At 37.2% G+C, this 19,348-nt stretch overlaps 5 protein-coding genes and 1 long non-coding RNA gene across 8 annotated transcripts in view; 3 read left to right on the forward strand and 3 right to left on the reverse strand.

Moving 5' to 3' along the window:
* LOC107619760 (SNF1-related protein kinase regulatory subunit gamma-like PV42a) overlaps positions 1–964 on the forward strand; it is a 1,757-nt gene extending 793 nt beyond the window's left edge. The window contains exon 2 of the mRNA XM_016322050.2: positions 97–964. Within this exon, the coding sequence (XP_016177536.1) occupies positions 97–814 (718 nt within the window). The 3' untranslated portion in view covers positions 815–964. The remainder of the gene's footprint in view (positions 1–96) is intronic.
* LOC107619585 (protein LURP-one-related 5) overlaps positions 1–13,157 on the forward strand; it is a 23,083-nt gene extending 9,926 nt beyond the window's left edge. Inside the window, exons 2-4 of one of the 2 annotated variants that reach the window (XM_021110527.1) lie at positions 1,284–1,291; positions 12,196–12,883; positions 13,014–13,157. In XM_021110527.1, coding sequence (XP_020966186.1) covers positions 12,237–12,883; positions 13,014–13,017 — 651 coding nt within the window. In that variant the 5' untranslated portion in view covers positions 1,284–1,291; positions 12,196–12,236 and the 3' untranslated portion in view covers positions 13,018–13,157. Of the gene's footprint in view, positions 1–1,283; positions 1,292–12,109; positions 12,884–13,013 lie in introns of those variants that run through there. The other variant, XM_016321880.2, reaches the window with a different exon arrangement.
* On the forward strand, positions 5,716–6,768 carry LOC107617208 (pseudo histidine-containing phosphotransfer protein 6-like). The gene is made up of 2 exons (XM_016318965.2): positions 5,716–6,232; positions 6,311–6,768. The coding sequence occupies exons 1-2, from the start codon at positions 5,816–5,818 to the stop codon at positions 6,368–6,370; spliced, it is 477 nt and encodes a 158-aa protein (XP_016174451.1). The 5' UTR covers positions 5,716–5,815; the 3' UTR covers positions 6,371–6,768.
* LOC110266250 lies at positions 13,036–14,066 on the reverse strand. Its single transcript, XR_002353340.1, has 2 exons — positions 13,600–14,066; positions 13,036–13,560 (listed from the first exon to the last, which is right to left on the reverse strand). It is a non-coding gene; the product is annotated as an uncharacterized LOC110266250 (long non-coding RNA).
* LOC107616791 (glucan endo-1,3-beta-glucosidase 14) lies at positions 15,633–17,640 on the reverse strand. 2 transcript variants are annotated; one of them, XR_002354440.1, is made up of 4 exons: positions 17,252–17,640; positions 16,138–17,165; positions 15,891–16,054; positions 15,633–15,782 (listed from the first exon to the last, which is right to left on the reverse strand). XR_002354440.1 is itself a non-coding variant. In XM_016318713.2 (3 exons), exons 1-3 carry the CDS (start codon positions 17,319–17,321, stop codon positions 15,986–15,988), a joined length of 1,167 nt encoding a protein of 388 aa, XP_016174199.1. In that variant the 5' UTR covers positions 17,322–17,640; the 3' UTR covers positions 15,633–15,985. The 2 variants fall into 2 exon arrangements, 1 of the variants encoding a protein (XP_016174199.1); XM_016318713.2 differs by having other exon boundaries at positions 15,633–16,054.
* LOC107617890 (methyl-CpG-binding domain-containing protein 11) overlaps positions 17,936–19,348 on the reverse strand; it is a 3,492-nt gene continuing 2,079 nt past the window's right edge. Inside the window, exon 2 of the mRNA XM_016319767.2 lies at positions 17,936–19,070. Within this exon, the coding sequence (XP_016175253.1) occupies positions 18,276–19,070 (795 nt within the window). The 3' untranslated portion in view covers positions 17,936–18,275. The remainder of the gene's footprint in view (positions 19,071–19,348) is intronic.

The following is a 19,348-nucleotide window of genomic DNA, read 5'->3' on the forward strand; positions in this document are numbered from 1 at the left end:
CATGTTACTCTAGAAAGAATAACTTATATGTTATTTTAACAAATTTTAGAGAGAGTAGGATAACATTTTTCTAATATTATTAGTATTATATTGTAGCCTGTTAGATTGCATGGAAGTGTTTAGCAAAGGAGTTCATCGTGCGATGGTGCCGGTGGACAGCCAGATGGAGAGTGGATGGTCACCAGGCGGTGGTGTTGAACTGGTGGAGTCTGCTTCCGGCTACCAAATGCTGACTCAGCTGGATGTTGTTAGGTTCTTGAGAGATCACGCATCTGACGAGTTACAGGCCATTCTGGCGCGCTCTGTTCAAGACTTGGCCGCCGACACGGAACAGATCTATGCCATCACTGACCGCACTATACTCTTGGATGCCATCAAGTGCTTAAAGTCTGCCATGTTGAACGCTGTACCTATTGTTCAATCCTCTGATGACGTCAACCCTGATGATCACAGGCAGCTCGTAAATGGGAGATTTAGGAAGCTTGTTGGGACATTCTCTGCAACTGATTTAAGGGGATGCTACATAAACACGCTCAAGTCATGGTTCGGGATAAGCGCACTTGCATTCACCCAACACATTTCGGCCAGTCCTTTGTTCGCGGCACCGGAATCACCCATCTCATGGAAGGAGCTTGTGACTTGTCATCTTGAATCTCCTTTGTCGGAGGTGATTCACAAGGCAGTTACCAAGCATGTGCATCGAGTGTGGGTGGTGAATCAGCAGTGTTTGCTCGTTGGTGTTGTGTCTCTCACCGATGTAATTAGAGTTATAAGGCTTGCTCTCATCTCTCCTCCCTCTTCTTCACACCAATGATATGCCACTAATTAAATTTCAGTTCAAGATAGGTGATAGCTCTCTAAGCATATGCATGTGTTTCATTTCATCATCATCATCATGTGTAAATGGGAATAATGTTTTATCTTTTTTTTTCCCTATCAAGTTTAAATCTCTACATTTCATTACTTTTAAGTGCAGGGAAGTGATAGGTAAATAATGACTATCTTAAATAACATAAACAATTATCAATCAAATAAAAATATGTTATTTAAAAAAATACGAAGAGCTAATAGAATATTTGTACAATATATACAATGGAAGTTTAGAGAGTATTAGAGATATAATCATTAGTAAGGTGAAATGCGCACTTGCAAACTACTAACAGTAGTTTTGGCGTTGGGAATACCAGCTTTATTCAATATTTATTAATGAAAAGTATCTATATATAGAGTATAGTAACCATGAAAAACCCAATAATGATAACCTCTTATTTGAAAATGAACACAGTATAATGGAAGAATAGGATGGCTTCTAGCTAGCCATGTGTAAACCACAAAGCTCCAATATACTAATCTAGAACCAAAAAAACTATTTTAGTATTACTTAGGAACTCATTGTATTCATCCCAGCCTTATCATTCGGAATTTCGAAGTCATACGAGGAGAAGACGAGAGAAATAAAGGCATTGTTTTTTGCAAAGGACGGAATGGAATAATGACACGGCCACCCACGATTTCGAACTCCTCAAATTTGTTTAATATAATGATAATAATTTCTTATATATATTAACCACATTGCAGAATTGGTGTGGTCATCCAAAAGTGTTTTGAGTTTATCTTGAAAAGTGCTTTCTTTCACATGCTTACGTCAATACAAAGCATGCTTCCTTTCTTTCTTTATTCTTTTGCTCTTTGCTCCGTCCCATTATAGAACACTGAACACACACTTGTTATTAATAAAATTAAACTTAGATGCACAGTCATAGGATTTTCACCAATAAAAAGAAATATATTAGTTTGTCAGTAATAGTTATTATCATCATATATATTGTTATATATAATTAACACTTTTAGCAATATAATTAAACAGTTTGCTTACGTCAGTATACTACTCTGTACAAAGCATGCCTTTGAAGCAAGGTTTTTAATTTAATTATTCACAAATTTAAAAATGCATGCTTCCCCTTTTTTTGAATAAAGTAGACTAAAGTATACATTAACCCATGCTGTTGGGTTTGCATATTCACTGTACGGTTTAAAATGCGCATTTTAACGCTTATATATTATTGAATGTGTGTCAGGTCAAAAAAAATTAACGACTACATGCAAGTGTGAGAATAATACACACATGAAAGTGTGCAATGCCTCTACCTCCGAGTGGATGATGGTGATGACTTAATTACCGGAGACGAGTGTGAATTTTTCTTCTTAAAGTCTCCTCTCCCCTTATCGCCTGATTTCATACCTCCTTTTTGTTTTCCTCTTTTCTGTTAATAAAATCATGCTCTAAAAAGCATGCATTTTTCGAAGAGCAATGTTAAGACCAGCAACTTTTGTGATTGGTAGCCATCAAATAGTAATCAATGATGATTTAATCAGTGGCGGAACTTGAAACAAAATTTTAGGGGGGCCAAATAGAAAATAATTGTCAAAATATTTTTTTATATGGACTTCATTTAAGATAAGTTCGTCTAATCTCATCTATCTGGTTTGGGTGATATTGCTAAATTTAAAGCCCTTTTTCAAGATCTCATTCCAAAAAGTTAAAGTTAAAGTCATCAGATATAACTTTTTGAACTTTTGAAGGTTATATCTCACTTTCTTCGTGATTCATTAAAGTAGAAGAACTATCTACATGTGTTGATATTGTAAAAGTTATATGTTCTCCTTCTTAAATATTAGCATTCCTCTTAAAAAATGTATCAATTCTTTGATTTTTCATTATTATTTTATATAAAAATTTGAATATATATCCTGTAAAATATATAAAGAAGAAGTTAGAAGGAAAAATATATTAAATTTTTTTTATCAATTTATACAAATACAATAATATTAATACTTATTGAATATTCTATTATTTTTTATCATATAAAAAATTAAATTAAATAAATAGTAAAATATAAAATAATATTAAATTAAATAAATAAAAGATATCTAATTTTTTATATTTGAACCTAAAGATAGAGAAAGTGTTATTTATTGAACTTATTAGATACTTTAAGTCATAGTAAAGTATTTAAGTTAATTGAACTATTTTTTATCTTTTGAAAAAGTACTACTAAATTTTTTATAAAAAATTTGGGGGGCCATGGCCACCCCTTGTCTGAACTAAGCTCCACCACTGGATTTAATGGTGTGAGATTTCATCCAATGACTCACCTTTTTCTGTTGGTTACATGCTGGCCAAAATTCAACAAAACTGCTGGTCCTTTAGACTTTTCCTTTTTCGAATAGAGAAATGCTAGGGGCCAGCAACTTTTGTGATTTGTAGCCATTAAATAGCCATCAATGATGGTTTTAATGGTGTGAGATTGGTGTAAGATTTCATCCAATGACCCACTTTTCTTTGCTGGTTACATGTTGGCCAGAATTTAACAAAGTTATTGGGCTATAGACTTTTCCTTTCGGATATACTATAATATATATTGTGTAATAATATATACTGGCATATTCTCGCATGGGATACAGCCAAATTTTAATGTAGGAAGAAGCACTAGATAGCAAGAGGCCAATGAAATTTAATTAATACGTGTGGTCTTAAGTTTAGCGCTCAAAAGTGGGTGCTAAGTTTTAAGTGAGGAGTCCATTTTGTTGTTTGTGTCATTCTCAATAGAAAATGATACCCATCGTCACGTTCTGCAGTTTGTTTCTTGGTTTAAAATTGCACAAAGAGACAAATGAACAATCTCCTCGTATTTTGCCATACTCTAAAGTCTAACGTTTTCGTCACGGCCTGTTACTCAACTAACACTTGTCTTTTAAAAATATTGTTTCTATATATAATCATGTTATAATAATATATGTGAAAAGAAGAATGATCATAATAAATAAATATTTTAGGTTCATGCTTTCGTGCGTGCAGAATGTTTTTTGTTACAAGAGCATGTTGATAGTTAATTACGATGGAAAAGTCTAGGGCCAGCAACTTTGTTAAATTCTGGTCAGTATGTAACCAGCAAAAAAAAGTGAGCTATTGAATGAAATTTCGTACCAATCTCACACCATTAAAACTATCATTGATAGCTACAAATCACAAAAGTTGCTGCCTTGCTCTCCTCAATTATGATAAAATGAGATTACACTCAACTCTAAAACTAAATAGCGACAGTGGGAACATGAAAAAAGTTATTTCCTCACTCAAGGTTTGTTTAAGGAGAATTACCTTATATATTACCACAACCAGACTTCAATGCAGCATCAGAGTGAGTCCACATAGATGTTGGTTCGAGGGTTTTTTACCTTACCTATTTACTTTAATTTCCCCGAGAAAGTGAAAAGTTGACAGAAGACAGAGTAAAAAAATGGGGACTGAAAGAGAAGAGAAAGGTGAATAAGGGAATGCATTCGGTTGCCCTATAGCATAGCATACCCTAATAGAGTACTATATACTATACTACTATATGATATGAAATAGTTAGCTAAAAAGGAAGAAGTCAGGATATTTTAGAAAGAAAGATTTATATTAGCTAGCATGCCTGCCTTTTTAAAACACGTTTAGATTATTATTATTATTAAAATTTGTTAATAAATACATAATAAATATATTTTTTCTTGTATGAATACTTGGAGGGAGAGCTCGGTTCCTGAGAGTCGACACCGAGTTATTACCTTCGGTACCGTTTTTTGAGTTTTGCGAAAATTCGAGTTTTACTCCGAGAAGATGTCCAATTACGTGAAGCATGAGCAAGAAACAAGGGAGAGTGTACCTACAAAGACACTCCGAAACTTAAGTTAATACTGAAAATTCGAGGTGTGTTTAGGATAGGAGATCATACATTTTGTAGATGGAAATGTAACAGTCGGTTATGCTTCTACTTTATCGCCTGTATTAAAGAGCAATAATGTTGGACGTTTCACTTTTTGAAAAGTTAAGCTGAATTGTAATGTATGTTGCCAATTAATGACGTTAATTACCAATTAGTAATGTAAAGCCGATTAATAATGTAGCGCCCATTGTGATGCGTTCTACTGAGTTATGACTCATAATGCCGAGTTATGACTTGATATTTGTAACTATAGGATCAATATTAAAAACTAAATTTTATATCTTTTATAAAAAATTTTGTAATTAATAACTTTATTTTGTGTCATTAAACTGAATATTAGTTAAACTCTGAAAATATTAAGGTAAACTCTGAAAATAATAAGGTCAGATTTCAATTTTAGAAAAGAAGTTTACATTATTAACAAAGATTAACTAATCAAATCTTTTTTAATTTGTGGACTATGTTGGTTGACAAATTAACTGAGGTTATTACGTTGTATCAGTACAATATATATATACCAGTAAAAAGGACTAAAGGGAAGCATAGCTTAATTAAGATTGTAAATTTTTGGCATAAAAGGAATCACCTTTGCTACGAAAATATAATAAATGTTATATCTCATGAATTAAACTACGTGGCTACTTTGCTATACAAATAGCATTTTTGGAAAGCATATGAAGGGGAAAGTGTGAACCGTGGAAAAGGGGGCGAGGGGTGACTGACAAGTTACCGGGTGGAAGGAGTTGTCGGGGACGGGGATGAGGAAGGTGGAAAGGAGAGGCGCACGCGAAGTGACCGGGAACGGGAGGAAAAGGTGATGGCCTGGCCTGGGGGTATGTAGTAGGTCTCGCTAGCATGGTCCGGTAGATACCCCACATTGATCTCGGTATTCCCCCTTCAATTTGCACGCCTTCCATTCATGCACAAGAGGTAGGTATGGTGAAGCGGAATATATAGTATGCTCCCCCGTGAATATTAGAGGCCAAAACAAAAGACAAGAAAAGGAAGTTGTAATTAATTAAGAGCGAGTCAAAACGGGTGTGCCAGTGTGGATGCTTGGTCTGGGTGCGGACCTCTTGTGGGCCGACATGAACCGCCTACTGGGCTTCCTCTTCCACCAGGGAGTGCTGGACGAGCACTTCTTGCAGCTTCACCACCTCCAGGACGAGTCCTCCCCAAGCTTCGTCTCCGAGGTCCTCAACATCTACTTCCACGAGTCTGAGAAGCTTCTCAGCAATCTCAGATCATTGCTCATGGACAGGGACTTCTCCGACTACAACAAAATGGGAATCCATTTGAATCAATTCATGGGAAGCAGCTCCAGCATTGGCGCCAAGAGACTCACCACTGTCTGCCTTGCCTTTCGCGCCGCTACTCACCACAGTAACCGTCCTGGATGCCTGCGAGCCTTGGAGATGCTGGAACATGAATATTGCTATCTCAAGAACAAACTGCATGAACTATTCCAAGTAATTCAACTACTCTTCGTTATTACATTATTCATTATTACATCATCATCAATTCATCGTAATATAATGTTTGTGCAGATAGAGCAGCAACGTGCTTTGGCAGCAGCAGCCAGATACCCACTGCAGAATAACCAATAATAAAAATCCATCTCCATCCGCATGGATTATTTGTTTTAATATATTCCTAATTAAGCTGGCTGGCGGTCATCGCCATTTTGAATTCTAATACTTTTCCATTAATTAATGTACATATATAGAAGCCAGCGCTCATGCATGCTCGCTCGCGCTCTTCTAATTAACTCTCTATTTAATTCAATATAGTCTTCTTTCCAAGACAACTGCATGCCTGGGCATGGAACTCAGATTAACTATATGTATACTCTTGTCAATACCTTAATCACTTACACGATTTTAAAGCTAAGCTTTATGTTTCCAAATTCCATTAACTAAAAGAAAAACGCACCTAGGAAAAAAAGAATGAACCCGCTTGAAAATATTAGAATAGAAACAGTGATAAAGTTTGACTATGACTAAACCTTGCACAACAAGTCAGAAACATATATACATTGTTTATAGGACAATTTTCTTAAATAAATAAAATGGACATTGTTCTTCCGAGTTTTCCGTAGCTCCTCAATTTCGATCTGCCCTGTTGCTTTGTCTCGAAATTTTTTCAAGGTCTCTGGCTTCGTGACAGCTATGGCCTCCTGAAACTTTTTCGGTCGGAGGCCGCTCTTGATGGCGTGGAGCTGTACTTTGGGATTGAGGTCGGGGATTTCCATGACGGCTGTTGTAAAGCGTGTCATGTAGTCTTTCAGTCTTTTATGTTGTCCTTGTCTGATCGTGCTAAGGTAGTCCGAGTCCCTTACATAGATTTTTGAGGCTGCAAACTGATTGATGAACAACTTAGAGAAATTGTCAAAGCTGGTTATTGACCCTGCAGGTAATAATACGGCACCATCTAAAAAAGTGGGAAAAGATCGGCACAGAATGGGATTGGAATCACTATTCAGGAACATCATAGATTCAAATTTCATGACATGAATTTTAGGATCTCCGATCCCTTTGTACGGTGCCAAAGTCATAGGAAGTGTGAAATTTTGAGGCATTTTAAAACTCGTAATTTCTTCAGAAAAAGGGTTAGCTCGTCGTCTCCCTGTTTTCGGGGGTGTTTCCCCTGTTTTCGCATTGGATTCTGACTGATACTCTTCGTACTGTTCGGTATTTGCTATGACGTTCTTCCTTTCGCCACCATTTTGTAGCGTAGCTAACAGTTCGGCCATGCGCTGATTCTCCGCGAGTAAAACGGCGTTGGCCGCCATAAGATTAGCATTGGTCCGAGAATGTGGTTGGGTACCCGACTAATCCGTCATGCTTCGATTTCTGAAAGGAAAAACAGTGATCACAAGCTGCTAGGAAAAACGACTCCATAGCACCAAACCCTGCAAATTCCTTATTTTTACTTTTACTTGTTGAAGTTTATATTACCGAGCACTGACTTGAGCGTCGGAGTCCTTTTTGCAGGTTCTACGCCGAGGTCTTCAGTTCCGAGGAGAATACTTCCGAGCCCCCTGACGGATCTTGTAGTCGATCACACTTCGAAAGCTTTATCTCGCAAGGAACAAACATCAACTTTCTGATTAAACATTTTTAAAAACGAAGGCGCAAATGTATTTTTTATGAATCTATAGAAATTGCTATTTGCAGTAGCGAATTAGGAAAGAACGTAAACCGCTACTGACAGCTGCGGTCGCTATAGACAGCAACAGTTTCTGTAGAATGGTGTTGGCAGTAGTGGTTTATGTATATTGGATATTGAACGTAAACTGCTGGAGGTAGTAACGGTTTACTTTGAGTGTGTTACCAATGCCCAAGTGCCCAACTCCAAGAGTGTCTAGTATGTCAAGAGTTTCCAATTTGGAATGGGCGCTTCATTGTAATAACGCTCAAGTTTCTCTCATGAATCAAATATTCACGCTTCTATTTGGAATAACGCCCCTCATTTTAGACGTTAACGACGTCCATTTTGAGAAGAAAGTAGGCTCGCAGACATTACTCTTAGATAGCGCCTTTTGAGTTGGGCGTTACCAACGTCAAACTTTCTTTGCAGGAAATGGATCCTCTCCAGCTTTTTCAACAATTGAGGAAATGCAGTGTGATCTCTCACCGTTAACTTTATAAGTGGGGGCAAAATTAAATATGAGAGAGAGAGCAATGAAGGGTGAAATATCACAATTGACACCATCCAGTTTTTTCTTCACTGGAGAGGATCCATTCCCTTCTTTGCATGCTTTGCTATTTTCTTGAATAATATGTATTGCTTGCATGCTTCATTCTTTGATTCACACTATTAACATGCATATAAACTTTATGAATTAATGTTAGTGCGTTAATTCATGAAGCTTATATGCATCTTAATAGCGTGAATCAAAGAAAGTTTAGCGTTGATAACGCCCAACTCAAAGAGCGTCATCCAAGAGTAACACCTGCGAGCCTACCTTCTTCCTAAAATAGACGTTGTTAACCCTCAAAATGAGGGACGTTATTTCAAATAGAAGCGTGAATATTTGATTCATGAAAGAAACTTGAGCGTTACCACAATGAAGCGCTCATTTCAAATTGGAAGCTCTTGACATACTAGACACTCTTGGAGTTGGGTACTTGGACCTTGGTAACACAGTCAACTCAACGTAAACTGCTACTGCCTCCAACAATTTACGTTCATTATCCAATACACATAAATCGCTACTATCTGTAGCGATTTACGTTTTCCCCTAATCCACTATTGTCAGTAGCGATTTCTATAGATTCATAAAAAAATGTATTTACATATATATTCATTTTTTAAAATGTGTAATCAGGTCAAATTGATGTCTATTTTATTTATGAGGTAATGACCAAATCAGTATCCGAAAGATTCAAACGCTGATATTTTGGTACCTCACTATTGTTATTGACAAAATGGTCCTTAAAAGATTTTAAAATTTGACAAGCGTACCCACGAGTTCACCGGAGCACATTTCCGGCAAGCACAGTGCTGACATGGCCACTACGTTTTGATGACATGGCAAATACCCTTCCCCACCCTAATTCTTCTCCTTCTCCTTCCCCCTCCCCAACGCACTCCCCCCTTCCCCTTCCTGAATGCATTCTCCCCTCTCCCCAACCCTAATCCTTCACTCCCCCTCACTATCCTAATCCCCCATTTCCAACGCACTTCTCCCCTCCTCAATCCAAAATCCCCCTTTCTGAACCCTAATCCCCTTCCCTTACTCCTTTTAATAAATTCATCAATTTTTGCTAACCTTTCAAAATGATTTGCAGATTTCATTTAGCATTTCAGATTAAAACCATATATATTGAATAATTTTGTGATTTGGCATTTCACATTCCAAAATCAAACACTTCTTGCTCATGCAATTCTCAACGATGTTAACAATTTAATCAAGGAAAAAATCACACGATTTAGCACAGGGAAGAAGAGGGAATGATGAATGCAAGATGATTTTAACAATTTTTTTTAAAAAGAACAAAACCAGCAAATTCGCGAGAAGGAGAGAAGAGAATCTGAAGCAGGACGGCGAATGAAGTGGTTCCGAATGGCAATGGAGGAGGCAGTGTAAAGAGTGACGGGAACCACGGGAGAGAGCTACTTGCAAGAGAGGAAGCAGTGCCAGAAGTGAGACCTCGTCTTCGATACACGGAAGAATGGGAAAGGGGACGGGGGCTAGCAGCAAGCACATACAAGTAGTGAAGGCGACAGCAATGAAGGCGAAGGGGAGAAAGAGTTGAGAGTGTGAGACACTGTGTTGGGAAGTGGATTAGAATTCAAAGGGGTAAGGGAAGGGAATTAGGGTTCAGAAAGGGGGATTTTGGATTGAGGAGAGGGGAAGTGCGTTGGAGATGGGGGATTAGGATTAGGGAGGGGGAGAGAAGGATTAGGGTTGGGGAGAGGGGAGAATGCATTCAGGAAGGGGAAGGGGGGAGTGCGTTGGGGAGGGGGAAGGAGAAGGAGAAGAATTAGAGTGGGGAAGGGTATTTGCCATGTCATCAAAACGCAGTGGCTATATCAGCACTGTGCTTGCCGAAAATGTGCTCCGGTGAACTCGTGGATACGCTTGTCAAATTTTAAAATCTTTTAAGGACCATTTTGTTAATAACAATAGTGAGGTATCAAAATGTCAGCGTTTGAATCTTTCGAATACTGATTTAGTCATTACCTCTTTATTTATTTAAGAAAATTACCCTTGTTTATAATTATACGTATTTATGAACAAAATAACGTATAAACAAGGAAAGAGGCTTTTTGGCACCCAACAACGACCCAATAGGAAGTAGAAGTACGCCCATCTTTCACCAGCTACTCCGCGTTTGAATTTTATTTGGGTTCTGACTCTTTGGCACTTGCAGTTACCCCACCCAACCTTGCCAAAAATCATTATCGATGTATTACCAAAAAAAACAATCATTATCGATAAACCAGCATTCAACACTTAATCATGCCCCAAACAGTAATACCTATTGATGTGTCAAAACATCCTCCACAACATAGCACTATTATTATCCTTTGAAGCGGACCAATGTACATGTTCTCAATTAATTGAAATACAAAAGTTGGGTCATTCTGTCTTGTAAGGTAAGTTTGTGAAGAGATCGGTCTCCGGAGCCAGCATGGGCGGTGAGGGTGGGTCAAAATAAAAACAAAAAAAAGAAATCAAAGTCCGTTATCTACTCTATCCACACCAATATTATTATTGACTAATTTATCCTCAACCCCAAGTAGGCAAGTACAAGTAAACTATAACAATGCACTCAAGTCAAAGATTGAATTCATTATTATATTACTTAAACTAGAAGCTACTTTTCTTATCTCTCCTTAGTATCATCAAACTTTTTTCAATTAGACGTATATTTGCAGATGGGATTCTCGTGCGTTATATAGTTGTTGGAGTTGCACGAAATATGATGAGAATGAGATAGTGACACATTTGGTCAATTTGTGAGGTATGGTGCATGGTGGTAGGAAATTGATGACCTCTCCACATTTCGTGGTTTTTGACTTTTGCAAGTTTAATTTTTGTAGCCATACGTATACAAGGAGCCATATTCCATGATGGTATACTAATGTAGCTTCTATATATGTATGGAAGCATTTGAATTTGATTGGAACGGCAAGGTGGGGTCTAAATATAGAAAAAGTCTAAAAGACTAATATTTTTATTAAAATTTGACAACTATTTAATCAATAAATAATTTTGCACTATTAAATATAATTTTATATCATTAAAAATATTAATGACAACTAATTGATAAGTATAAATTACAAAATTCGCTACTACTCCTTCTAAATATATGGGAAGAGTCTGGCATGCAATCATGCATACAATAATCTTCCATTCCCCTTCCACTCCATTCCAGTTGCTCTCACTCATTTTAGCTGGCAACTTCCAACACTCTTACGGTTGTTATTAGTTATCATAATTTGATGATTTGGTTTTTAGTTTTGGAAAGTATGAGTTATTATTAGACAAATTCTGGGATGGGAGAATGGAGCCAAAACAAAAATAAATTGGGATATTTAATTTGTGGAGGAGATGGAGCAAGTGGCAGCGAAACCAAATCTGAACTCTGCCACACCCTGCAAACTTATATATTCCAAGTCATCCGATCCATAACCACACATGTATTTCACTAGTCATGAATAAGCCAAGTCTTTGAAGAAAAGTGATTGGCTACCATGTTTAGAAACTTTCGGCACAGATTTAAAGATTTTAAAAATAAAGTACCGTGAAAATGAATAATATATGGAGTCACATCAGGTCGCTAGATATTTTAATTTTAAATTGTTGGTGTAGAAAATAGAAACTATATATGTGATACCCCACAGGACAGGCGAGACACACTGACACCACCATCTAATACACACTGAATCTGTTCCTCCTCCCTTTACTTTCTTTCACATTATCAAGCTATCTAATCGCTCTCATCTCTCCAACTAACAATAATGAGCGACGTCGTCTTGAAGGAAGACACAGACACGGAGACGGAGACGCAGCTGACGGTGCTGAAGACGTCTCTGTTCTTCGCGGGAGATGGCTTCACCGTCTACGATTGCAAGGGTCAACTAGTCTTCCGCGTTGACTCTTACGGACCCGACGCCCGCGACAGAGACGAGCTCGTTCTTATGGATGCAAACGGCCGGTGTCTCCTCACAGTTCGCCGCAAGAGGCCCAGTCTGCATCAACGGTGGGAAGGATTCAAAGGGGAGAGAAGGGAGGGGGACAAGCCGATCTTCAGCGTGAAGAGATCATCCATCATCGGACGCTCAAGCGTGACGGTGGAGGTCTACGATAACCCAGGTGAGGAGTACCACATCGAGGGATGCTTCTCCCACCGCTCCTGCACCGTCTTCAACGCTTCGAAGGAACCAGTTGCCGAGATCAGACGCAAGGTGGACCCCACCACAAGCGTTATGCTTGGCAAGGAAGTCTTCTCCCTCTGCGTCAAACCTCTTTTTGATTCCGCTTTCGCCATGGCCTTTGTTCTCGTTCTCGATCAGATCAACGGCGACGATCACGACCTTCTTAACACTGCTCCTGCCGACCACCCTGCTGTGCACCCTCTCCCTGCTGCTACTACACAACACCAGCATTAATGAGGCACAAGCTTTTGTATTTTATGACCAGCACTTAATCATCAAAAGAAAAAAGAAAAGTGAGTGATTTTCTATTATTAGATGTAATCTCGCACTATTAAAAAGTTATAGCCTCTAGCACTCCTCTTAATTAATTGCTCCATCTTTGTTTATTAATTACTTAACCAAACATTAATCGTCCTTTAATTTGGGTGTCACCCTCCAAGGGAACCTCTGCCCCGTCTTTTATGCTCTAAGATTAATAATAATAACGTCTCTCTTTTATGTGCTTCTGTAAATTTTATATTATTATCATTCATAATATATAAATATCAGCGCTGAGTTGCTACGTACCTTTTGTTTATTTGTGGTTAATTCATTAAAGTCTCAGATTTGCGTTGCTAGCTGAATAATTCAATTTGTTCACAATATTCGACGTATGCTATGGTCTTCTGGATACGTCATGGCTATGTATCTATGGTGTCATTGCTACTTCGCTTTCAAAATGTTGATGTGTCTGGAAAAAAAAAAAGTAAAATCAACATGTATAATCTTGAGAAACCATGTTGATGATGCACATTTCATGTTTTAATATTTTAATTAAGACCATCGTTATTGAACCTTTTCCATATCATAATTACTAACCTTGTACTTTCCTTTAGATTTTTGGTGTTGATATAAGGTCATTGGTAATCTAACTTCCTTATGACCGTGAAATTCGTACTTGTGTAACAAGATAAGCTAAGATCCCAGCTAGTTCCTAGTCTTTAGTCTTTTACTATTTGCAACGGAATAAGGTTGATGTACGCACTATACATATTCAAATATTCAAAACGGTGTCGACCTCACATTTGGAACTTCAAATATTCTCTTGATGAGTTGTACTTCCGTCTCTCGTATTGCCATTTTTATGATCCAAAGATTCCATGAATAAATTCTGCAGAGACTATATGATTGCGTCCCACACCGTTTTGACCTCAAACAATCAATAAGGAATAGCTTGGTCATACTAATATATGTGGCCAAGAGTAAGGAATAACATCCAATATAAAGATACTAGCTAGGACAACACCGGGAAGCAAAAAAAAAATAAAAAAAAAAGCAACAAAAGAAAAAGTGGGAATTAAAAAAGGATGTGGAAAAGCTTTTTCACATGCATCAACCGTTGTTGCTGGCTCAATAAACTTAACTAGAATAATTATAAAGGGTATTAGAATTTATTATTTTTAGTTATTAATTAGTTATTAATGTTTAAAAGTGTGAGTTTAAATATGCTATTAATTATTAAACTAAAGAAATTGAGTTATGACTAAAAGTAATGGCAAAAAAATAATAAAATTTTAATAATTTTCTGACATTTTTTAAATAAAATGATGTGGGACCAAATTAAAGCGACAAAATAGAGAAAAAAAATACGATAATATCTTCTGAGTTCTGACAGCATGAACTAAATTACGACGGAATCGGATTCCACATTGCAAATCCTCATATTTAATTAAGCTGGGTGGACACTAAAAAATATTCAGCAATGTCTACAAATTAAAGCTTGGTTTTTAATTGTTGTATTTTACCTTTCTAATTTTCTATCGTGTCTAAATCATTGTCGTCGGTCACATAGATTATAATATAGCGATTAGGTTGAGCATTAGTTGGCAAAACTATCTTCATTTTGATTTTGACTGTTACCCGAATTCAACATCACATATATTAAATTTTTAATACTTACTCGTCATCATATTCATAAATGTCTCATATTCATGCAACAAAATTAGTTAAAGTTTATTCATCAAAAAAAAAAAAAAATTTAAAGCTTATCAGCACTTTATCTATGTTAAAGAGTTTAGTTGAACCTTTCACTTTTGTCGTGTGCATATAATTTATTTATTTGAATGGTCATATAAAATTGATTTCGATTTGGCTTATTTTAGCACTACCTAGCTACAAAGTAGAAGCACTAGACAGAAATCCTAAAGAAGATTAATTGGGGACAATAACGAATACCAACTTAAGGTTTATATAAAGGATAGTGACTCAAAGATAATAGTCTAATTAAGGTGATTAAGAGCTTGTTTGGGTAGCTTCTAAAGAAAAAAAAATTTTTTGAGTTATTTTTTTTAAAAGATCTTATGAAAAAGTAAAAGTAATTTTATGTTTGGATATCTCATGCAAAAAATTTTTTTTATCTATTAATTATGTTTGGATATAACAATATAAAAGTACTTTTTTGTTTATTTATTACATGAAAAACATCTTTTTTTAAAGAGAAATAAAGATGTAAATTACAGCTTATCAAAAAAGATATTTTTTTATTTTTTTAGTACTTTTACTTTTACTATTAAAAATTTACCAAACACGCTAAAAAATAAAAAAGATCTTTTTTTTTATCAAAATAATAACACCCAAACAAGTACTAAGAGACATATATTGGGGCGAAAAGGAAAAAGCACGATGTAAAGAACCACGCATAAAGGTATGGAAAAGTCTAGGGGCAGCAATTTTATTGAATTTTGACCAGCATGTAACCAGCAGAGAAATGTGAGTCATTAGATGAAATCTCACACCAATCTCACACCATTAAATCATCATTGATGGCTATTTGATGGCTACCAACAAAAGTTACGGACTCCTAGCATTGCTCTAAAGGTATTAAGGGTCGTTAATATCATTATTGATCACTTAAAAAATCTGTACTCAAAGTATTGTCTCTTTTGTAGGACAAGAATTTTTAATAATGTGAACACTTATTTATTAAAAAAAATAGCTTGATTTCGAAAAATGAACGAGTTCTAGATTCTGAGTATGTAACACTACCACTCCATCATATAGTGACAATATACAAATCCTGGAAGGAAGAAGTTGCTCTGTTTTTACATATATATTCTCACATACATGTTGCACAAAACATGCTTTACACTGCTGAAACGTTGACAAAAACAACAAGTCAACAGCAATATATAGACAAGATTCAATGCCTAATCATCAAGCATATGACACATTTGTTGAGTGTTAATATAAGAAGAATACAAGGTTAAGTAGTCAGCTAGAGATTTCTTCTTGTGATGGGTGTGTGTAGTGAAAACTGTTAGAGGATCCAAAGAATGGCCGAATTTGCATGTCAATCACAATGCTAGAAGAAGAAGAATAGCAGCACAAGTTGTGAAAACCATTACGAAGGAAGATCCAATACCCTGCATGACATCATAGTTAGTTAGAAACATGGAAATGGAATAAAGATTACAAGGAAAGCATGATGATGAAGATCCATATATACCTTATGTAAAGAAGTTGCGGAAGAAGGTTTGAGTCCGGTAAAGCCAATATCATATGCAATGCTTCCATCAGGCTTAAACAAGCCAAAGTTTCTCTCAGAGGTTGGGCCAGGCTTCAAATTCTCGTTGAACAAAGCAAATATATAAGCCCTCACCACCATCTTTGGCCTATAAGGAGTCCCCTTTTTCTTGAGCAGGCGCTTCCGCAAATTCTTGTTGTAAGTCCTGGCATTCTTCAGCGTTGCACCAGCCTCGTTCTCGTCGCCACGAGAAGCCCAGCCGGTCTCAGAAACAATGACCTCCATCTTGGTATAGCCAACCTTCTCCAAAGCAGCATAAGCCGCATCAACTTGAGCATCAAACATGTTATCATAGTGCAGCTTTGTCTTAGCATCATAAATTCCGGGGCTCTTTTGGAATAGAGCATAGTTGATATCAATATGCTGAGGATCATTCTTGTAGGCCAAGAAAGGGTATGCATTTATGAAGAATGGGGAACCAATCTGCGAGAAGAATTGCAAGAGAGGCCTCATATATGGCATCACATCATCCTTGAAAGTGCAAGAAGATGGAGGGTATGAATTTGCAAACACTGCTTCTGAGTGTGGACTTGAAACTTGAATGTCTTTGGCTAAACCAAGCTTTTGAAGGGCACTATACACATTTCTAGCTGCTGGAAGCAGAGCTTCCCAGAGCTCAATATCTGTGCCTCCAAGGATTTCATTTCCCACCGCTATTCCACGGATTTTAGTCCCCGGAATGAATGGCTCTACATTTTCTTTGATCCAACTCATGGCGCGATCCTCGGCCACGCTCATGTCTTTCAGGAACTCATTGGGAAGTCCAACCACGATTTCAATTCCGGAACCTTTGAATGCCATGAGGACTTGATGATCAGAATCATATATCCTTATGTTCTTGATCTTGGCGGCTTTCAGCAGCGTGACTACACTCTCCGGGGGAGGCAGATTGTCTGCTATCCTACCGTAGTTCACTCCGTATGTTCCTGTAAATGCTTTATCCGCTAATGCTGCATCAAAATTAATTAACACACTGTCAAAACTTGCTAAGAAATTCAACATAACAATGCATGTTTTGGAAAGAGATATACATTACCATGGGAAAATAATACACATGACAAGAGTAGCAGCCAAAGAAAGAATGGTGAAGAGAACTTGGTGATCATATTTAGAAAGATGAAGGGATTCCAATTGTAGAAAAAACATGTAGGTGGATCCTTGTATTATATAATAACTGAATAAGGGAAACGAGGAATAGGGAAAAACCACAAAACTCCTGGGGATGATTCAAAACTTTTCCCGCAGGCATTGCCATAAACACGAGATTCTTGGCCTTAAACCAAAGATGATTGGGGGCAGAGGTTGTTTTCCCCAGATAAGAATAGATTCTTCCTTTTCCTCATTCTTAAAGTAATCTTTTGCACTTCATGTTTTATGGTTTTCACTTGCTCTATGTATGTCATTGTCTCTTGTCTCTATAGAGTTACGTGAAATATGTTATTGGTAATACCTTACGTGTCATCATAGGTAAGTGTGTTCAGAAACCTTGAGTCACAGTCACACAACCAGGGAATGAAAAATGCTCCTCACTTTTTGGCCCCCAAAGGCAGCTTCATTAACCTTTTACTCGTAATTTTTTACAAGATAAAACGAATAAATTTGTTAAATTTGCAAGGAATCTTGCCTAAGGTTTTGTAATGAAAAAATTCACGTTTTGTAACCGTGGCTTGAGGAAGGATTTGAGTAAAAGGGTACAATAATATTGACTTTAATCCTACAAGAATTTCAGAAATACGGAGCAATGTAGAATTTAACCGACTACTAACACGATTTCGAGACAAGAGTCTACAATAATCTACATACTACTAAAACGAAGTAGAGACTAGAGTAGAGACTAGAGTCTACAATAATCTACATGGATGAACTAGGGAAAATAATAAGTCCTAATCTAAGATTAAAGATAGTTCTCCTAAATAGCTACCACCAAATCATATATAGAATACTACAGTCATCCATTGAGGTCACAAAATAACTAAACAACTTCGACAGTATCACAGAAGTCACGGTCGCCTAAGGCAAAATAATACACAACATTTCAGCAGCGAATATGAATGGTTGCTTCACTGTGCACAGCTCCAAATAACATTTCCATTGTCAACTAGCTCACCCTCCTTCTTCAGTTGCTCCTCGGCTTGAACGGGGTTACTTCTTTCATCAGTTACCGCGATATCTTGCTTTGCATTATTGATCTCTTCAGCAGATGCAGGTGGCACAGCAATCGGATCCTCCTCTTTCTCGGCACTGCCATTTGCATCAAGAATCACAGCATCTGATTTATCCTGCTTATTCTCAGTTGCACCATTTTCTTGGGATGCTTCAGTAACCATTTCTTGGTTTTGACCTACTTCAACTGGAGGCTTGTCAGCAGTTACATTTCCACCTTCCGCATGACTATTCCCAATCTTCTCTGCATCATTCTTATTGTTCAGACCAGTCTCTTCCTTATCTACCTCTGCATCCTTGGTTTGTTCATTTTTTTCATTCTCATCTCCATTCTCAAGTTCCTTTTCTCCTTTAGCTTCTGGATCCTGGGGTTCTTCAGTAGTTACCTTCCCCTTGCCTTCCTCTGAAGCAGGTTCAGTTTCTTTGTTCTCCTTCTTTGATCCTGAAGATTTTCTAGATCTTTTCTTTGCAGGCTCGCTGTCTGTAGGTGGACTTGATTTCACCTTTTCGCTAATCCTTGCTGATCGTCGGGGGGTCTCACCAGTTCCCCAGTCAAACTCAGAGATTGCAGGGTTGCCTGGATGTGCCTTAAGGTATTGTTCCAATTGTTTTCTAGAACTGATCTCCTCCCCAGTTGGTGCAATGAATACAATTTCGCTTTTTCTTGGTGAGCCCACTTTCTTAGGGAAGTACTGTCCAATGGAACAAAAAATGGATTAGAGCAGTTTCCAAGCAGCACACAAGCAATCCACCGAGATTTGTTGTACAGCTCAGCAATGTAAGGTGGGTCATAGAGAAAGGAAATGGAGGCTACATGATAATAAAGTCTTGTAGAATAGTCTATTGATAATAACACAAAGGCCCACTTCGTCAATAAACCGTTAAGCATTAAGATACAATAGTTTAAAAAACAAGTATCTGTGTGCAAGTGTGCGTGTTTTTTTGTGTGTGTGTGTGTTGTGGGGGGGGG

This window comes from Arachis ipaensis, chromosome B09 (genome assembly GCF_000816755.2).
Source record: "Arachis ipaensis cultivar K30076 chromosome B09, Araip1.1, whole genome shotgun sequence".
Lineage (NCBI taxonomy): Eukaryota > Viridiplantae > Streptophyta > Magnoliopsida > Fabales > Fabaceae > Arachis > Arachis ipaensis.